We start from the raw sequence: 20,904 nt of genomic DNA, 5'->3' as shown, positions 1-20,904 counted from the left end.
CGCAGCGCCTTCTGTCATCGAGCACGCGGCGTTTGACAGTTGGTGCGCCGCGGAGCCCGCCGGGTGGCGCCGTTGCTTTTACCGACGCGGCGAGGGAAAAGTCACTAGCGTCTCGGGGAATCAGCTGTGGCGCAAATTTCAAACGTCAGATCGAGTTTCTTTTTTTTATTTCGAGAGCATTGAATGAATGTTAAAATTCATTCGGATGGAGAAATATGTTGAAAGTCTGCAAATTTTTAATCACGTACCTGAGAATTTGATATATAGAAATAAAAGAGAGTTCTGATTAATAAATTATTAAATAATTTATAATGTTTAAAATAAGTCTGGTATTTTTTATAAAAATTCTTTAAAAATATATTTTTATCTTTTCTTTATAAAAGATTTTTATAAAAAAATACCAGACTCATTTTAAATATTATAATTATATAGTAATATATCAATCAGAACTCTATATATATATAATATATAAATCTATATTTTTATAAAAATCTTTTTATAAAGATATATCTAATTAAAAGGTCTCTAATAAATTTCTAAATAATTATGATATTTAAATAATATAAATTCTCCAATAAATATAGATAATGCGAAAATATAGATTGACCAATCAGAAAGATGGATCAAAAATTTCTTTCTCCTGATTGGTCAATTGAATTATTCTTTACCCAACGCGAAATTTCCAAATTCGTTCGTAAAGAAAAATCTCTAGAAGTTCCTTCCAATATCCAACCAATCGGATAGCAGATTCGTCGACAGACCCAAAACGATCACGCGAGCCCCAACTGTATCATACTTATCCCCGGCTGCGGTAACTTTTCAGTCGTCCCGTCTCATTTCACTTTGCGTTACCGGTAAGGAAAGTCGCGGATTCTCTCTCCGAGTATAATGGGGCGATAATTCGCTTCCACGTTTAATTTGATTAGATCTCGTGGTATTCCGTAGTACGTTGCCCGCACCTCGTAATCGACGTTCTACTTGTTTCAGGCAAATCACCGTTAAACTGGCTACGTAATACGCGGTTATTACTTGGCCGGATTTCTTTATTACGGTAGAGTAAGTAGCAAAAATTTCTCTCGAAAAAAAAAAATCTCCCCCTATGACGTCTCTCTCGACCTCGTGTCGAGAAAGAAGACCTTCCGCTTTCCTCCATGCAACATGATTTTCTCGTTCCTTTTTCCTAGGCTTTTTCACGTCGCTTGACCTTTTCTCCTCGTCCCGACGTGCAAATGCTGGGACCTCGACGTAAGAGAGAGGTTAGCGATCTCGTGACGTGTCAAGTTAACGCTCCATTCCATATGGTGGTGGTCGCTCGGCTACTGGTCATTGACATGTTTCCTTGTACGCCTGTTCGGAGTCGCGATTTAATATCCCTTTGCAAGATTCTAGCCAGCTTTGAATAAGAAAAAGAAAAAAATGCCTCGAGAGCGCTTCGCGCTAAAGCGGAGGTGTATCGAATTTTCGCAGAGTCGAGAGACCGTCCCGAAAGAATTTTCGCGTATCGTCACGAATTTGAGTGCGAGAAGAGAAATATACGGATACTTCGCTGCGAAAATTCGAATAGCCGAATTAGAATCGATTTCCGCGAAAGTATTCGGGGACGATTCCTCGCGATTATTTCAGATTATACAATGCAGAAGGAAATTTATCTTTAATATGAGTAGTCTATCTCTCTCTTTCTCTCGCGAACTCTCCCTCTCTTTCTATCCAACGTAATTTGCCGCAGTGATTATTGAATTTATCTTTCCATTCGTCGCGATATTAAGACTTAATGAAATGTCACGTGAGAAACATATGGTATACTAATGGTATATTTTAATTGATATACTAACTTAAATTAACTTCACTTTATGTCAATCTTTCCTTCTCGTATTATAATTTCATTTTTTCTTTCGCAATGTAACATTCTCTCTCTTGTGTCTCCTATAAAATTTTTTATAACATATATATGTATAATAAAAAATATATATAATTTTATACAATGAGTTTTGTTATATTTACATTGATCTCTCATTGTTATTTTTATATAATAATCTTTTATTAACTATTATATATATATATATTCTATATTATTATGTATATATCGTTATATGTATTATAAAAATTTTGACAATAATATAGAATACTTTTCTCTGCATTGCAGTGCTACTGTAAGGACTTGGCACGAAACAGGACAACCCCAAAATGCAGCAGCAGTCAGTAATGGAAGAGGGAACGGCCTACGAGCCACCTACTTACGATGAAACATTCCCTGTCCTTCCCGAATCATCAAGTTCCAACTCTGGACAGTTAAACATATTTTCTATAAACAACAATTTACAGCTTGGGCGTATAACTATTACACAGGTAGAAACTCATAAAATTGTTGTATGTTTATATTGATGGATAATTATTTTTACTTTGATTCAATAATTGTGAAATATATTTAGATTTGTTAGAAAAGGAATATTCAAATTTAGCTTTAGAAATATTAAAAATATTTTATATAAAATTTTATATAAATTTTTAAGATATTCAATCTCTTTGGGTAAATATAAATCATATTTTTCGTGCATAAAGTCATTTATCACATTGTAGAAATTGTGAAACACTTGTGCAAATTATTGCAAATTGCTAATTAAGATACTATTGAGGTTTGCTTAACGACTTGATAATTCAATATCTCTGTACATACAGATAATTTTTGGCTAACTATTACAATGACTCTTTGTACATGTGAATATAGACTAAAACTCACAGTTAAAAAATTGAACAAAATCTGTATAATTATTTGACTTTATATTTTACATTTTTCCACTGAGTTGTAATACTGAAAACTAACTGTTATATTACAGATAAATTTTTCTTCCTGGAAATTTACTTAATTGCATTGAAATATTTTTTAAAGATTCTTTTTTCTCTAATTTTTAATTTTTTTTAGATGTTCCGTGTACCAGGGGAAGAGCGCAAATTTGATCATAGTGATAAATTTGGCGAACGTGAATCTATCCGTACATGTAAAACTATTATGAAAGAAACAAATACTATTATTGAAATTGCATCATCTAAAGATCAGTCTCTAACGTTTCTTATAACTGGGAAGCAAAATCAAGTTCTAGAAGCCAAAAGGCGCATTTTAACAACATTTCAAACTCAGGTATAATGTTACTTTAATGTTACTGTACTGTACTTTATAGATATATTTAATAAATATATGTTGCAACTTCCAATTAATTTTTATAGGCAAGCAAGCAGATTAGTATTCCTAAGGATCATCATCGTTGGATTCTTGGAAAGCAAGGACAGAGATTGAAAGATTTGGAACAAAAAACTGCTACAAAAATTAATGTCCCTGGTGTGCAAGATCAGTCAGACATAATAACAATTACAGGGACAAAGGAAGGGATTGAAAAGGCTGAACATGAAATTAGAGTTATCTCTGATGAACAGGTAATTCTTATAATAATGATAAAAAAATTACTAGATAGACACAAATATCCTACACATATAATATATTGAAATTATACATCATTAATTCAGCTATTTTATTTTAAATGTTACAGTCTAGGAAAGCTTTCGAAAGGATAACTGTGCCAAAAATATACCACCCATTCATATATGGTGCGCATAATGAAAATCTCAATGCCATGATGGCAGAAACTAGTGCTCGTATCAATATTCCTCCTGCATCAGTGCAGCAGGATGAAATAACCATAGCTGGCGAGAAGGAAGGAGTTTTAGCTGCTAAGCAAAAGATTGAAAGTATCTACAAAGATATGGTAAGCTGAAAAAATTATTTTATCCAATGTTTTTATAACATTTTGCAGCATATCTAATTTGTAAATTTCGAATATAGGAGAAAAGATGTACTACGGTATCTGTAGAAGTTCCCAAGTCTCAACATAAATATGTAATTGGACCTCGTGGCAGTACCATAGCAGAGATATTACAAACAACTGGAGTAAGTGTAGAGATGCCTGCACCTGACTCTGCAACTGGTACCATAACTCTTAGAGGACCCCAAGAGAAACTTGGTCAGGGTAAGAAATCTGAAAGTTGGATATATTAATACTAATTTTAGTTTTTTATAAGTAATATATTCAAGTATTTGTTACATTTAACATGTAATACATGTATCACATGTTTGTAGCACTTAACAAGGTGTATGAAAAAGCAAATAGTGTTCGCACTGCTGTTGTGGAAGCTCCAGTTTGGATACATAAATACATCATTGGACGCAAAGGTGTAAATATCAAGAAAATTACTCAAGAAATGCCAAAAGTGAACGTGGAGTTCACAGGAAAGGAAGATAAAATTAAGATAGAAGGTCCACCAGAGGAAGTTGAGAAAGCGCAAAATGAGCTACAGCTCATGGCTAACGATCTTATTGCTAAACTCACTTTCGCAGAACTGAATGTTGATCCTAGATTTTACAAACATATCATTGGAAAAAACGGTTGCAATGGTAAGCTAATTTTATCTACATAATCTTTGCCTATGATATCAAAGAAAATACTCAAATTTACATTACAAATTTCCTTCTTTTTTACTAGTGAACCGTGTTAAAGAAGGAACAGGTGTTGTAATTAGTATTTCTGAAAATGATGGCAGTAATGTTATTCGTATTGAAGGCAATCTTGCTGGTGTATTAAAAGCTCAAACAGTATGTATTTACATCATTAAGTAGTAATAATTATTAAATAGATAGAAATATTAACGTTTGTTTTATAATAATGAATAATTTTTTAGGAACTTGTAGAAATGGTGAAAAAGTTAGAGAATGAGAAAGAAAAGGATGTGATTATAGATCACAGATATTATCGTAACATAATCGGCAACAAAGGAGATAATATCAAAGAAATTAGAGATAAATTCAATCAAGTACAAATTACTATACCTGGACCAGGTAAACAATATTATATGTGTAGTTTCATTGTTTTACTTATTTTATAATGCTACAAACATTTGCATCATTTTAATATGATGAAAATAATTTTTGAGATAAAGTCAAATAATTTACTTTTCAGGTGAAAAGGGAGATATAGTGAAGATTAGAGGACCCAAAGAAGACGTTGATAAGTGCCATAAACACCTAATGAAACTAGTGAAAGAATTAAATGAAAGTAATCATGTATTGGAAGTACCTATTTTTAAACAATTTCACAAGTTTGTCATCGGAAAAGGCGGCGTTAATATTCGCAAGGTTTTGTATCAGATTGCTTTATTGTTTATAATTTGCTTGTTAGACTTGTATCTATTTTTTTATCTATAAATTATATGATATAGATCAGGGAAGAAACACAAACAAAAATCGATTTACCTGCTGAAGGTGAGAAAAGTGATGTTATAACTATTACTGGAAAGAAAGAAAATGTGGAGAAGGCTAAGGAAATGATACAAAAAATTCAAAATGAATTGGTAAGTGTCAATAATGTGTTATATTTACCCTGTATATAAAAATGTCAGAATAACGAGAGAAAATTGTTTATACATATCAAATATTTATTATTTTAGGCTAATATTGTTACCGAGGAGATCACTATTCCACCAAAGTTTTACAATTCTCTCATTGGTACTGGAGGTAAACTAATACATTCTATTATGGAAGATTGCGGAGGTGTTACAATCAAATTTCCTACAGCAGAAAGTAAAAGTGATAAGGTAAAAGAGAAAAAAAACAAAATTGACATCATTTTTTGGTCAATTAAAGTTTTTATTGATAAATATAAAATACACAGGTCAGTATCAGAGGTCCAAAGGACGATGTGGAGAAAGCGAAAGCACAACTCTTAGAACTAAGCAATGAGAAGCAATTATCTAGTTTTTCGGCTGAAGTTCGTGCCAAAGTTCAACATCATAAATTCCTCATTGGAAAGAATGGTGCTAACATCAAGAAGGTAAATTGCATAAAGACAAAATTATAATATCATAATTCCAGAAAGCATTAAAAAATATCTACATAATCTCCCTTTTTTATAGATAAGAGAATCCACGGGAGCCCGAATTATATTCCCGACAGACGAAGATCAAGATAAAGAAGTCATTACAATTATGGGCAAGAAGGAAGCAGTAGAAAAAGCTAAAGCCGAGTTGGAAGCCACGATTAAGGAAATTGTATGCAACAATTGTTACTTTCGAGTAATCCTTATACATGAATGATCGGTGTAATTATCTTTAAAATCCTTCTTACAGGACAATATTATTGAGGGTGAAATTCGTATTGATCCTAAACATCATAGACATTTCGTGGCACGAAGAGGCGGCGTTTTGCATCGAATCGCCGACGAATGCGGCGGCGTACAGATATCCTTTCCGCGAGCTGGCGTCGACAGCGATCGCGTTATCCTGAAAGGTTCGCACGAATGCATAGAAGCCGCGAAGCAACGTATGCGAGAAATCGTTCAGGAGTTGGTAAGTGCATTATCAAGATTGGATAGTAACTTAGGTAGTTAATTATAGTTAAAAGTTAAAAAAATTAATAACTTGATTTAACTTAGTTAATTTAAAATAAATTAATTTTTAACTTAAACTATTTATTTTTAAACTTGTTAATTTTTTTCCTACGTTAAAAATTTTATTTATCTCCTGAATACCATTTTTTTAATGAAATCTTAAACATTGAATAATTAAATTTTTAATAGCGATTAATAAGAACATTCTATGATGTAGTATGTCATTCTTACAAGTATTATGAAATAAATAGAATTATTATTAATTTTTATAATTAATTACAAAGAAAAAAATACATTCATCCTATATAATAAAAATTAAAAATTTTTGTTTTGTTATTTGTTATTTAAATAAATTTTTTAAAAATTAAATAAAATTTCAAAATTTTAAAGTTAAGTTTAAGTTTTTATTTAATATATAAATAATATTTTTTAAAATTAACTTTTGTTTCAACTTAAGTTAATTTAATCTTAACTCAACTTTTAACGTAATTGAATTAATTTACTTATTGCTCTGTCCTCTCTTACTTTAGGAATCTATGATAACGGTGGAATGCGTAATACCGCAAAAGCATCATCGTACAGTCATGGGTGCCAAGGGTCGCAAGGTGCAAAATATAACGTCCGAATACGACGTACAAATCAAATTCCCCGATCGTGATGTCTATGGTTAGTATCAACAATTTTCTCATTATTTATGTATAATTTTGCTTCTTTATAAAAGATACATTTTTTTCAAAATATCGGGATAATTTTTTTACATGAATAGATAATCATTAAAGATTGGTATTGAGTTTGACGATGATTAATGAAATGATTCATTTTTTATGAAATTATGAATTTTGCGATATCAGGCTAAATATTTTTAAAGATAAAATAAATTAAAATAAAAAATAAACACACATGCGGAACATTTTAAAAAATATTTTATGTGAAAAATTGTGCAAATTGAAATATTGATTGTGTGCAAAATTTGATCGTTCCAGAAGAACAGAAAATGCCGGAGCAAATTAACGGCGAGAACGGAGAAGCCGGAGAGATGGTTCTATCGTGCGATATAATTCGCATTACTGGACAACCAGAGAACGTTGTTGCCGCTAAGCAAGCTTTACTCGATCTCGTGCCTATTACGATTCAAGTTAGTTCATATTCTCAACCGGATTATTCTACACATTAAAAAAAAAAAACAGTTTTGAGTAATTTTTTTCTGCATTTTTAGGTAGACGTACCGTTCGATTTTCATCGCTCCATAATTGGGCAGAAAGGTAAAGACGTGCGGGAATTAATGAATACGTACGATGTGCACATTATGCTCTCCCCGGCAGAAGAAAAACTGGATTACATCAAGGTAATTTGCTTCATTCAAGAGATTTACGAGAAATATTTCGTTCGTATGTACTCATTTACTCATTTCTCATTGATTGTTTAGATCTCTGGAACGCCGTCGTGTGTTATAAGTGCCAAGGAAGCTATTCTGGAAAAATGCGAGACGTTGAAGGCAGAACGAGAAGATCGAGCATTAAAATCCTTTGAATTGAAGGTAAGTTCTTTGATATGACGGATCTTTCGATACTCTAAAATTTAATTCTGAAAAAGAAATAGTTTAATTAATTATTTTCTAAAAAGAAATCGACATAAAAATTTCGTTATATGTGAGATATATCACATATTATTCAATATACAGCTCGAAGTTGATCCAGAATATCATCCAAAAATAATCGGTCGAAAAGGAGCAGTCATCAGTAAAATACGTAGCGATCACGACGTTCAAATTAACTTCCCGCGCAAGGGTGATCCCGAGGAGCATATTATCACTATAACTGGATACGAAAAGAATGCGTACAGTGCCCGGGATGATATCATGAAGATTGTCAACGAACTGGTGAGTTACAACTCTTTTATTACGATGGGAATACTTTATTAGAAAAATATTTATAATTAAATATATATATATATATATATATATATATATATTTAATTATACAGAATTTAATTATTACAGAAAAATATTTATAATTATATAAAAATATATATTTAATAGCTTTCACTATACTTTTGCATTACGGCTTACTTTTCTTCCCTTGTATCACTTTAGAACGGTCTGACGAAAGAAGAAGTACAGATAAATGCTGCTGTTCACTCGCGTTTAATCGGTGCGAAGGGCAGAAACATCCGTAAAATAATGGACGAATATAAAGTCGACATAAAGTTCCCGAGAAAGACTGATGCTGATCCTAATATCGTGACGATCGTAGGAGCGGAAGAGAATGTAGCCGATGCGAGGGATCGTTTGCTAAATCTAGAGGAGGAATACGTAAGTATATAAAGTACTCGTTGTTGACTATGTTATAATTGTGATGTCAGAGCCGAGAAAATACATGTTAAAAATTCTTAGACGCTATTTCGAAATAAAAAAAATATTTCGATGAAACAGCACTTCGATATATTTTAAAAGTGTACTAAAACCATCTAAAATAGTGTTTCATTGAAATATCTTTTCATTTAAAAATGGCAAGAATTTTAGCGTGTGCCTTCTCGCCTCTGACGTCACAATCTAACAAATCCTTTTATATGACAGATGCAAGATGTGATAGAGAACGAATATCGTGAGAGTTTGCGTTCGCCTCAACGCGACGATGGTAATGCCGGCGGCAACGAAAACGATACTGGCTTCATCGTGAAGGGAGGACCCTGGGAGCAGCAGCAGCAACAGCAGCAGCCTCAAAGCGCGCCGAATACAGCCAGCGTGGAAGAATTTCCGCAGTTCGCTGGTTACTCCCACGTGCCCGTTGCAACCCCAGACGGTCCCTGGGGAATTAAACGTTAAAAAACATATAGAATCTAAAGATATCTGATAAACAAAGAAAAAAAATTTAAAAAAAAGGATGGAACGTGTAAGTAACGATGTAACTTTCCTCTAACAAACAATATGTAAAAACACACATATAAAATACATATAAGCATATGCATGTACACACATACACACACATAACGCATGTATACACAGACACATCACATCATATAACACGCATATGTGCACTTGTGTTGGGTGGTTCCCTGTTCCATTACTGACGTTGCTGCATACGACCTGGCCATTCTATTGGACTCTGACACTGGTTTACTACACACAACGCGTTCGACGACGATGTTTATATTTACAATTCATTAATACCGATGTTCTATGTATCTGTAACTGTAACGCATGTTATCCTGAGTTTCAATCGCTCGTTTCAATCAGACGATATGGCACACGATCGTGTGTACGATTTAATTTCGTGGCTTTTATTTCTAGTGATATGCCTTTCAGGTACAGATATGTTGTACTTAAGACTGTGGCTTCGTGGGAAATGATCGGATCGGCATTCTGTAAAAAAGAGACCAAGTCCAAGCAAAAATTGCAAAGTACAACACTCTTTAATCATGTTTCGCAACAATGTTCTCTATCTTAGAATACAAATTGACCATAAACTCTCTGTGTATGGTTTGTATTCTATGATAAAGGATAATTTTTTTTGTACGCTTCAGTCTCTTTCTGCAGAATTGAGCCAATTTATATTCGTGTATATTATACTACTTTCACAGATACATAATAATCTCTGTATTGCGTGTAGACTGCAGAAAGTCGTATACGTTTTTCGTTGGACTTAGCATAATAATTTGTTAATTTATTTATATTTTTTGTACATATATATCGCGCATTTTTCTCGTTATTTTATGCCACTGGAATCAAGTGACTTCTAAACTACATCACACAATTATTGTAAAATTTATATCGTAAAATCTTTGCGAATCAAAAAGGGAAAAAACGTGTTAGAGGCTTTCAAAGGAAAAGCTATTCCTTAGCAACTCGCGCAATTTTTTATCACATTACTATAAAACTCTTTTCACTCGTCTCTGAGATTTTGGATGTGACATAAACGAGAACTCTCATCAATGGTTGATAATATCGAGAAATAATAGATTTATACAATCGGAGATTGAGAAACATTGATGTCATTTCTGCGAGTAAACTTTCAAGTTCCGTAGAGACAGGAAAATGTATTTTATGCCATTTGTTATGCGTTTTGCAACTTTCCAGTATATAAGTAGAGAGATCATTTTCTTATATCTTTAGCATCACAAAATGCAAACTGGAACCTATGCTACTTTTTAATTGCCTTACAAGCAATCACATAATGTTGTATATTCAAGGAACACGGTATTTAAAAGGCCTTGATCCCGCGCGCGCCGCTCAAGACTATTTGAGACATTATATTATACATTATACATTATACAGTGAAATCGGCATCGTTGCAGAGAATGGTCAAATTTTTGGATGTTACGAATAGCGAACGATACACGAATTCCTTTCGATAGCCGGCTTTATTTATTTGTCCTACATTCTACCGTTTGATGTGCAAGTCCTTTGCATTCTACTATTTATGAGGCCAACTAGCTAAGAAAAGGATATTCAGTTCAAGTGCCTTGTCTATTTTCTTCGAGACAGCTCATTTCAATTGTTGGAGGAATGTGAATACTAGATTATACATATAATTATACATAAATGCAATATATATATTTATAGGTATATTTATATATATTGCGTTTATCCGGGATATCTGAAAATCACTGGAAGATACTCTCGGAATAGATTTATTCAGGAATTTCAAATTTATTCTTTCACATAGCGAAACTATCTAAAACTAATATTTATCACAATTTTAATATTACATATAATCAAATTTCGTAAATTAAAATCTTTTTATGTCATTTTATACCTCTGAAGTTTTACTTGTAAAAAGTCTTTGTTTTCACTAGTTTGTAATTTTGAAACTATTGATGAATCTTTTATTAAATTGTTTATCGGTTCAACGGTAATTTAATTCTCGCTATTTTTTTATTAAATTATTCTAGATTGGTTAATCTGTCTCTAAAGTATCATCTGGTGATTCTGGGACAGCCTGTATATATACACATCACATGTAAACACGTATATATGGATACTGATAATAATTATTCTATATAATATGTAATAGAAGAGAAAGAGACGTAATATAGGTACCACGGGTACAATGATACACTACTATTATGAATGAAATAATAGGATTATCATGTATACAGAAATTCACTTATATTTTTTAGATTTACAGTAATTTTTATAAATCTACTTGGTACGGCGACCTATGTGTCATCTCCAATGCATGGTAAATATAAGGAAAAAAGCCAGAATTAGTAAAAATTTTAATATGCTTAATTTTGGCTAAGAATTTGATAGATGCTGTGCATGACTCTAATTTTCTAATGAGTTATAAAATATATTGTAATTATACATATTAAACATTATTCTCTGTACACTTAAGTAAATAATGTTATAACACATGAATTCTCTATTGTAACAATATATTCTACATTCATTGATCCATTTATCTATTTCTTATATGTACAGTATATCTTTCTGTCTCTTTGTGATCTTTACTCCTAAAATTGCATACATTATACACCATATTATGTGAAATACATAACGAGACAGGACTTACATTTATATTAATGTGTGTAAACATTTTTAAAATATTTAATAAATATTTTATCACCATCGATATATTTCACATAATATAACGTGTAATATATGTTCACAATATATATTATATAGATATTAATGTAAGTTGTCTTTAGTATAGATGTACTAGGATACTCATCGATTACAACTCATCGGCAAAGGTTGTATTTTCAATATTACGTAATTGTTTCACGAATCCATCGTTAGGCCTAATGCAATTTCTCGCTTCTTTCACTTTATTGTAAGCTTCGTTATATGACAATTTTGTATGAATTATTAAGTAAGCGATGATAATAGCAGGAGAGCGAGAAACACCAGCGTTACAATGCACAAGGATATTTTCTTTACGAGTCGCGTTTATGATATCGACGCATTTTTTTAACAACGATGTTATATTCGATTCGGGCAAGTCTAACAAGTCACAGGTGTAATACCGAATATCGTCGAATCTCTCGGAAATGTTAACGCCTATGCTTAAAATATGCCGTATTTCGTATTTATCCAATATATCTTTGTAAACCACTGGATCTTGAGAGCTAAGATATAAACCTGGTATTATACAGGCGACCTGCAAGTCTGGTCTTTCGTCCACTACGAATGGCAGGCTTTTCTCCAATTTTTTGGTCACTTGGCCACGTTCAACTTCGTACTTGTTACCAAGCGGATCTGTTATCACAGTTTTACACGATTTTAACGATGATTTCTTCCTTGCGATAAGATCTCGTAAATCCATCGTGCAAAGATTTGTTAATAATAATTTATTTTTCAGATATATTTGCATTAGAAACAATGTCAAACACGATATAGTTTGTTAAGAAGATCTCTTATTTACTATCGTCCACTATATAAAATAAAATAATATTTTTCAATTATTACAATATTCTAATGGTATCTCAAACAATTTTTTTTTTTTTTTATTTTTTCAATTGCAGTGTTTGTCTTTGCTCTTCCAATTGCAGTTCCTGTTCTTGTTCTTCCAACTGCAATTTCTCTTCTTGTTCTTCTATTATGGTACAACGTTTTAATTCATCCGGATCGTATTCCACATTCAATAGATGTAAGCCATTTGGTGGTGCAGGCGTAACACGAGGATTCCAATTATGATGAGAAGGAACTTGCAACATCACAGTAATATCTTTCTCTGTTATTTTCCCTAATCCTAATGCAAATAAAGCACCAACCATTCGTCTGATCTGCACATATAGAGAATAACATTTATAATTGTTTTTTTTTTTTCAAACGTAATTATGAATAACATATGTTTATAAATAAAATATAATACCTGATTGTACAAGAAAGATCTTCCGCTGCATACAAAATGCCAGTATGTAAAATTTTTGGATAGTGGATCAAATGGCATTAAAGGCTGCGCCTCTTCCAAAGTGAAAGACTGCAAGGAACGTACATAACGCTTTTGGGTTTTTTCATCTTTTGCACTAAATGTAGTAAAATCCTTTGTTCCCATAAACAATTGTATACCACGTCTCGCTCTATCTATATCGAAATTGTACGCTCTGAAAAAACACAAACATAACAAAGTATATTAATTTTTATTTTTTTCATATAACATACCTTAAATGAAAAGTATGATTCATTTCCATAAGGGATATCCGTTGCTCCTCCTGTACTTTAGGTATCATAAATCTGTATATATATGTTCGAGATTTACACGAGTATCTTGAGTGAAAATCATATGTGACAGGTATACAATCTAGCAATCTATAAAAAGAATTTTTATAAATAAATATATGTATTCACAAATGAGTGAAATATTACAATAAAATCTAAGAATTGTTACCTGATGGTATGACCACATTTGGCAAAATAACGATTGACATATTTTTTTATTTTTGATGTATCATATATTCGACCATATTTGTTGTCAAGTTCTACATGGCATGAGTTACATAAAGCATGAACTCCAGCATCTGTTCTATGAAAATATATTTGAGAGTTTGATAAGAAATACAGATACAAAATAAAATAATCATAACAATAATTAAATCAATTAGCCATATACATTTTTGTTCAAAAAGAAGTAGTTTCAACAGAATAATTTATATGCAATAAAACTGCGCATACTTATAATTTTTAATATGCAAATTATTAGCAAATTTAATTGTATTATATAAATACTGTAGATTGCAGAGATTATATAAAAAATTGAGAACAGAGGTAATATAAAAATTTTAAAAAATTACCTGCTGGAAAGACATATGGATTTTTGAACCAGGACCTTTGGTACAATGGTTGACAAAGCAGTTTCTAAAGCACCTTGAACAGAATCTGTGTCTCGTATAAAATTTTTGCCAACTTGTTTCTGCAAACCCCTTTTAGGAAAACATTATTATGTTACGTTGATAAAACTATCGTATATATACAGAATTGGGTAAGTTAATAATTTTTTTAAATTAAGTTAAATTACAGTAGATAGTTGTTTATAAAATTAATTTAGTTAAAATTGCATGAACAAAAAATTAATTCAATTAAAGTTAAATTAAGATTAAATTAACTGAAGTTAAATCAAAAGTTAATTTTTAAAAACATTTATATTAAATTAGAATTTTGTTTGTTAATTCTTTTAAAATTTATAATAACAAATAACAAAGAAATTTCGATTTTGATATAGAAATATATTTTTTATTAATTACAATTGATGACAAATGAACATAAATATTAATAATACTTTAACTTAAAAATAATATGTTCATAATTTATAAAAATACAATATAACGATATACAAAGATAAAAAAATTTAACTTAGAAAAAAGTTAATAAGTTTAACATCAAAAATAACTAGTTAAAGTTAAAAATTAATACATTTTAAATTAACTAAGCTAAGTCAAATATGATTAATTTTTTAACTTTTTTTAACTTTTAACTAATGAACTATTTATTATCCCATTCTGTATATATATATATTTGTTGCTCATATAAGATTATACTAAACATGAATGCGTTATAAGATACCTGTATTGTGTACCAATATACGAAAATTTAAGAAAATATCGTACCATAATTGCTTTTGTGTTTTATCACATAATAATTATGATAACAATAAATCTTATAATTCCAGCAACAATCACACTCGATAATTTTATAACCTCACTTTGCAATAATATTAAGGGATTTGGATTTTATATTTCTTATAGGAAATATTTCCCTTTGAGAATTTTATTGCACGATATTACTTCAATATTTATCAGTATTAAATTATTTATATTAATATACACATTTTAGAATTATTCAAATCACACCGGCAATCACGTGTGAAAAGTACAGCACTTTTTTCTATTATCCTACACTTCCTACACTTATTCTTTTCTCCATCTTTTCTAAGGTTGTGTTCCAAAACGTGCTCTTCGAGGAAAATTTTATAATTTTCTCGAAGAGGACATTTTGGAACGCAGCCAAAAATATCAATCAAATGTCATCTCTTTTTAAACACGAAAAAATGGAAGAATAATAAATATACAATATAAAAATCTTTTGCAAGTACGACTTTCGCTCCCCCTCTCTTATCAGCTGGTAATAATTAATATTTATATTTTATCCGTATATATTAAACGAGAGAAACACGTCTACACGTGTCAAAGGACACGTGTCAAAGAACGCTAACTTGATGTAAATATCTAAATATAAAAATCTAAAATTAAATGTAAATATAAAATATAATTATTACAAGTATTGTAAAAATCTAAATATAAAAATGTAAATGTAAAAATGTAAAATTAAATGTAAATATAAAATATGATTATTACAAGTATTGTAATAATCTAAATATAAAAATGTAAACGTAAAAATGTAAAATTAAATGTAAATATAAAATATGATTATTATACAAGTATTGTAAAAATCTAAATATAAAAATGTAAATGTAAAAATGTAAAATTAAATGTAAATATAAAATATGATTATTACAAGTATTGTAAAAAAGAAATAAAACAATTTTTAGAAATGGGATAAAAATAAAAGTTGGAATCATGATGTAATAGGACTAGTCTTATTACATCATGGAATGTGCATTTTTTTCTCGATATTTCTGGAGCGCATGCGCGAAAAATCCGGAAGTACGCATCGAAAATCGGAAAGCGGAACACACTAGTATTTCACCTCCAGTCTCCCATCTACTTTCTTACACACATACACATTCCTTCTTTTCTGTCGGTCCTTCCATATTCGTGTGAGCTGTGCTCCTTACTCGACTATCGTGAATTATCGTTTCGAGACTCCGAAAAATTATCATCGGAATTGTAAATGTATGTAATTTGTATCGTGCGAATGTGTGAAAGATCTTATAGAATACGTAGAAATATTTCTGTATTTATTTTCACTTTGTGTGTACGAGATACGTGAGATATTTCAGTAAATAACGTTGAACGTCGAAGGAAAAGACCGAGAGAGAGAGAGAAGGAGAAAATATCAGTTTTTCTCGCGTGAAAATAAACAGAACAAAGGCTGCGAAAGAAAACAATGAATAATTTACGAAAACCCATGACTTATGCCCATGGCAAAATGCCCCAAAAACTCAATTGTTTAGGCGTACCAGAAAATACAATTGATCTGGAAAAGGTATTTACCACTAAACAATTTTTTTGATCGTGGATGTAGTTTTTATTACGTAAATGTATCGAAAGTTCGTTCTTAAACTCTTATAAATATTTTTTTATTTTATGTATATTTTTATTTTTTTTGTGTATAAATTGAAATAAATATATAGAATATCCACTTTTTCACCAATTTCAGATTTTATGTATATACATGTTTTATAGCATGCTAAGATGACTAAAATCGTTGTTTTTTTTTAAAAGGAATTTTTTTAAAGATTAGAAAATTTGTTACTGTTGATATATAGCGATATAAGCATGTATAGATATATATTATAGATACATATAATGAAAAAAATGGATATTATAAATTTTATGAAAAAATGGTATTCTACGCAATTTCAGATTTTACATATACATATTTTATAGTGTACTAAGATGATTAAAATCCTTTCTTTGTCATTAAAAGGAATCTTTTTAAAGATTAGAAAATTTGTTATTGTTGATATATAGCAATATAAGCATGTATAGATATATATTATAGATACACATAATGCAAAAAATAAATATAAATTTTATGAAAAAGTGCTACACAAATTTACTTTAAAGAATCTAAGGTCAACAATGTAGTTGAACTATACTGTGTAAGAAGTAAATTATATATATTATATATATATATATATATATAATTATAAATATATTATATATCTAGTTCTAGAACCAATCTAGATATTCCTTTCTTTTTTTGCACATTAAATAAAAAACAAATTTTTATTTCTAGGAGAATACCTATCCTACACAATCAGTGGTCGACAATAGATTGGAATATATCGATCCTACTCCTAGTATTCATGACTTGTTTGTACAATTCGATGCACGCTTCTTTTGGAATATTTTGACTTCTGTCGAAGTCAAGTGGAGTAACAGAATGACAAAGTAAATATCTCATAATATTTAGATATAAAAGATTATTGTTTATATTATATTAGCATTTATGTAATGTCTGATTATATATATTTATAGTTCTGCTGGAATTTGCAGTTATAACAAACACATGAAACATTGTACTATATCGCTCAGTGCACCATTACTTAAGCTCAGACCAAGAAAAGATCTTGTCGAAACTTTATTGGTAAATATTTTTCAATAAATATATATATATATGTATATAAAAGTATTAATATATATATATAATATATATAATTATTAGAAAAGGTTTAGAAACTTTGTAGATACATTAATGATATTTTATTGTATTAAATTGCAGCATGAGATGATTCATGCATATTTATTTTTAACAAATAATAATCGTGATAGAAGTGATCATGGACCAAATTTTTGCGAACATATGCACAGAATAAATAGAGAAGCAGGAACCAATATAACAGTAAGTTAATAACTTATTTATCTTAATATTTATTTTTGATATTAAGAAACGTGGTTAGGTATTATTACAAATCAAACATTAATTAAACTCGAGAAACCTAATTGAATAATTTTTAAAATTATCCATATTACGATTGCAGTTACTTCAAATTTTAATAAAATTGAGCTGTTAAATAAATAACTTCATATAATAATTGTGTAAAAAGAAAAATGAAAAGATTTTATTTTGCATTGTAAAATTTTCACACATATATTCATAGGATTTATAACAATTTAATATTGTTATTTACTCAAAAACTTTGAATCAATTATATGAAAATAAATTTAAAACACGATCTACACTCCATTCCTCTCAGCCAATAGAGCCACACGCGATGTTATTGCGACAGTTAAGAAAGAAAGAAAATTTGGAAACTAAGGAATTTGTATCCTATGGTTGGGATCTCAGAAATTCCTCTTGTTCCTCTCCTAACTTCCCCTGTAAAGAAATAGGCGAGAAAAATATTGGTCCGAATTCCGATTCAGCCGACTTTCGAACCGACTAATATTTTTCTCGCCTATTTCTTTACAGGGGAAATTAGGAGAGGAACAAGAGGAATTTCTGAGATCCCAACCATAGGATACAAATTCCTTAGTTTCCAAATTTTTTTTCTTTCTTATTTGTCGCAATAACATCGCGTGTGGCTCTATTGGCTGAGAGGAATGGAGTGTAGATCGTGTTTTAAAAATTAAGGAGCCGACTTAATATTCTTATTATTGTTTCGATTGAAAATAAATTTGTTTAAATGTCAATTAAATAGGATTTCAGTCAAATAGATTTTAAAAAGAATTCAAATATTTGAAATTAATCTTGTTTGTATATTTGTAATAATTTTATTCTCTGTTGTATTTTCTTTTATTTTATATATTATCATAACTTTTTTATATTGAATTACAGATTTTTCACGAATTTCATAATGAAGTAAAGTTGTACCAACAGCATTGGTGGAAATGCAATGGACCTTGCCAACATAAACCACCCTTCTTTGGTACAGTTCGACGTAGTATGAATCGTGCACCTGGTCCATCAGATTTCTGGTGGAACAAACATCAACAGGATTGCAATGGCAAATTTATAAAGATAAAAGAACCAGAAAATTTAAAATCGCATTCAAAGAAAAATAAATTAAAATCGAAAAACCAGGAAACTCCATGTATCACTAACTGGTTAACAAAAAATGCTACTGATGCAGCAGCTAAACCTTCATCTTCAAAAGTTTCTCTTACTCAGAGTGACTCTAAAATACTCACTCAAAGAAACAACGATATGCCTAGTACTAGTAGAGATAATAATGATGGTACAAATTCATTTCATGCTGTGAATGAAAAAAATACTCAAGATTTGTCATTAGGAATGAAAAAATTGGGTGGCTCTAGTAATAAGGTAAATGGCTGGGGTACCAGTGGCCCAAGTGGAAAAGTAGAAAAGGATACTTCAAAGAGCATTTCTAAGAATCCTACATTTTCATGTTCTGGTGTTTTGGGAGGTAGCAACAGCGGTCAGAGTAATCTGTTGACTAAATTTAATTATGTAAGTAACGATGAAAATCACCGGCGTGAATCAACTAGGAAAAATTCATTAGAACCATCATCAACCGTGAGACAAGAGAGATCTGCCAATAGTTCAGTCTCAAACCAACCAAGACATAATTCCATACCTTGTCCTGTTTGCAACGTACCTATGACTTTAGAAAATTTATACAGACACGTAGATAGTTGCCTAATAAATGATAACACGTTGATTGATGAAATTAATAACAATATAAATAATAATAATAATAATAATAACGAAGAATTAATGTTGCCTATTCGAGCGTCAACAATGGAAGAAAATAACGATGTGAATACTATTAATAATACAAATACCATTTCTAATAAACGTCCAAGATTAGATAATCCAGACGAAATGGCTGAATATGTTAACTGTCCTGTCTGCAACAGACCACTGCCATCTGCAGATATTAATCAGCATCTTGATAAATGTCTATTAGAAGCAGATACAATTCATCAAGCTGCCATTCCCTCTACTTCTCGTGCATCATTTGATGATGCTGCCATTCCCTCTACTTCTCGTGCATCATTTGATGATAGTATAATCACTATAAATAATTCTATCTATGATCTAAAAGAGTCTGTAATCGAGAGTCATTCCATAATCAATGAAATACCACCAGAAACACAATCTCATGAAAAAACTAGCAGTAATGAAGGCAATGCAACGGATCACGAACAGAAATGTTTAGTTTGCAATAAACAGATCCCACCTGGCATATCATTAAATGAACATCTCGAAGAATGTATTAAAAATTTTTTTAATGATGACATAATGAAAATAAATGAGAATGATAAAAATGATGATGATGATGATATGCCTGTAGAAATTAATTCTATGGAGAGTAAATATCACTGTCCAGTATGTATGGAAGTGATATCGGAAAACCTTATGAACCAACATCTAGATACGTGCCTTAAAAATGACTAAGTGATCTTAAGAACAAAAAGAGCTATTTTTTTAAAGCTAATAACACTTTTTTAAATCTTGATATGCAACTAAATATAAATTCTCTTAATAAATATCTTTTCCTTTTTGTTTTACATATCGCAATTCTATACACAATAAAAATATAATAAAAATAAAAATTGTGTAAAACACTATTAGAAAAATTAAGCATATAATTTAAATACATATATGAACAAATAATTTTGCGAACAAAATGATAAACAGTGAGCTATTTTGGAAAGAAATTAAGAGAAGAAGAAACACTTTGTCTTATATATATATATATATATATATCTATATATATATATATATATGTGTGTGTGTGTTGTGTGTGTGTGCGCGCGCGCGTGTGTGTGTGTGTATATATGTATATATTTTTTTCAATAAATATATATATATATTTAATATATTTAAATAAAGTTTGCAGTAATTTTTCTATACATTTTCGTTTATATTCTTATTGTGAAT

General features: G+C 30.3%; 4 protein-coding genes across 7 annotated transcripts; 2 read left to right on the top strand and 2 right to left on the bottom strand.

Moving 5' to 3' along the window:
* Positions 1–826: 826 nt before the first annotated feature.
* Dp1 (satellite-binding protein 1 Dp1) lies at positions 827–11,833 on the top strand. 3 transcript variants are annotated; one of them, XM_085486115.1, is made up of 23 exons: positions 827–854; positions 988–1,056; positions 2,144–2,346; positions 2,921–3,136; positions 3,223–3,429; positions 3,543–3,758; positions 3,836–4,019; positions 4,130–4,444; positions 4,533–4,642; positions 4,729–4,885; positions 5,007–5,182; positions 5,266–5,397; positions 5,494–5,640; positions 5,718–5,876; positions 5,959–6,093; positions 6,172–6,390; positions 6,962–7,097; positions 7,415–7,566; positions 7,648–7,776; positions 7,858–7,968; positions 8,113–8,310; positions 8,524–8,742; positions 9,007–11,833. In XM_085486115.1, exons 3-23 carry the CDS (start codon positions 2,185–2,187, stop codon positions 9,253–9,255), a joined length of 3,729 nt encoding a protein of 1,242 aa, XP_085342241.1. In that variant the 5' UTR covers positions 827–854; positions 988–1,056; positions 2,144–2,184; the 3' UTR covers positions 9,256–11,833. The 3 variants fall into 3 exon arrangements, with proteins under 3 accessions (XP_085342241.1, XP_085342242.1, XP_029165128.2); XM_085486116.1 differs by having other exon boundaries at positions 838–1,056; positions 7,418–7,566; XM_029309295.2 differs by having other exon boundaries at positions 838–1,056.
* LOC114936195 (dual specificity protein phosphatase 19) lies at positions 11,522–12,761 on the bottom strand. Its single transcript, XM_029309302.2, has one exon. The coding sequence runs from the start codon at positions 12,743–12,745 to the stop codon at positions 12,107–12,109; it is 639 nt and encodes a 212-aa protein (XP_029165135.1). The 5' UTR covers positions 12,746–12,761; the 3' UTR covers positions 11,522–12,106.
* Positions 12,762–12,768: 7 nt separating this feature from the next.
* Positions 12,769–15,581, bottom strand: LOC114936194 (uncharacterized). Its single transcript, XM_029309301.2, has 6 exons — positions 14,935–15,581; positions 14,166–14,294; positions 13,763–13,897; positions 13,537–13,683; positions 13,247–13,478; positions 12,769–13,157 (listed from the first exon to the last, which is right to left on the bottom strand). Exons 1-6 carry the CDS (start codon positions 14,979–14,981, stop codon positions 12,879–12,881), a joined length of 969 nt encoding a protein of 322 aa, XP_029165134.2. The 5' UTR covers positions 14,982–15,581; the 3' UTR covers positions 12,769–12,878.
* A 484-nt stretch (positions 15,582–16,065) lies between these two features.
* mh (DNA-dependent metalloprotease SPRTN) lies at positions 16,066–20,876 on the top strand. Of its 2 annotated transcripts, none has more exons than XM_029309375.2 (5): positions 16,066–16,536; positions 17,293–17,447; positions 17,553–17,643; positions 17,779–17,898; positions 18,835–20,876. In XM_029309375.2, the coding sequence occupies exons 1-5, from the start codon at positions 16,438–16,440 to the stop codon at positions 20,416–20,418; spliced, it is 2,049 nt and encodes a 682-aa protein (XP_029165208.2). In that variant the 5' UTR covers positions 16,066–16,437; the 3' UTR covers positions 20,419–20,876. The 2 variants fall into 2 exon arrangements, with proteins under 2 accessions (XP_029165208.2, XP_029165207.2); XM_029309374.2 differs by having other exon boundaries at positions 16,067–16,536; positions 17,535–17,643.
* Positions 20,877–20,904: the final 28 nt, after the last annotated feature.

The sequence above is a fragment of the Nylanderia fulva genome, unplaced genomic scaffold (assembly GCF_048542155.1).
Source record: "Nylanderia fulva isolate GAGA-0341 unplaced genomic scaffold, ASM4854215v1 Scaffold4, whole genome shotgun sequence".
Taxonomy (NCBI): Eukaryota; Metazoa; Arthropoda; class Insecta; order Hymenoptera; family Formicidae; genus Nylanderia; species Nylanderia fulva.
This window is presented reverse-complemented; position numbering and strand designations above follow the sequence as displayed.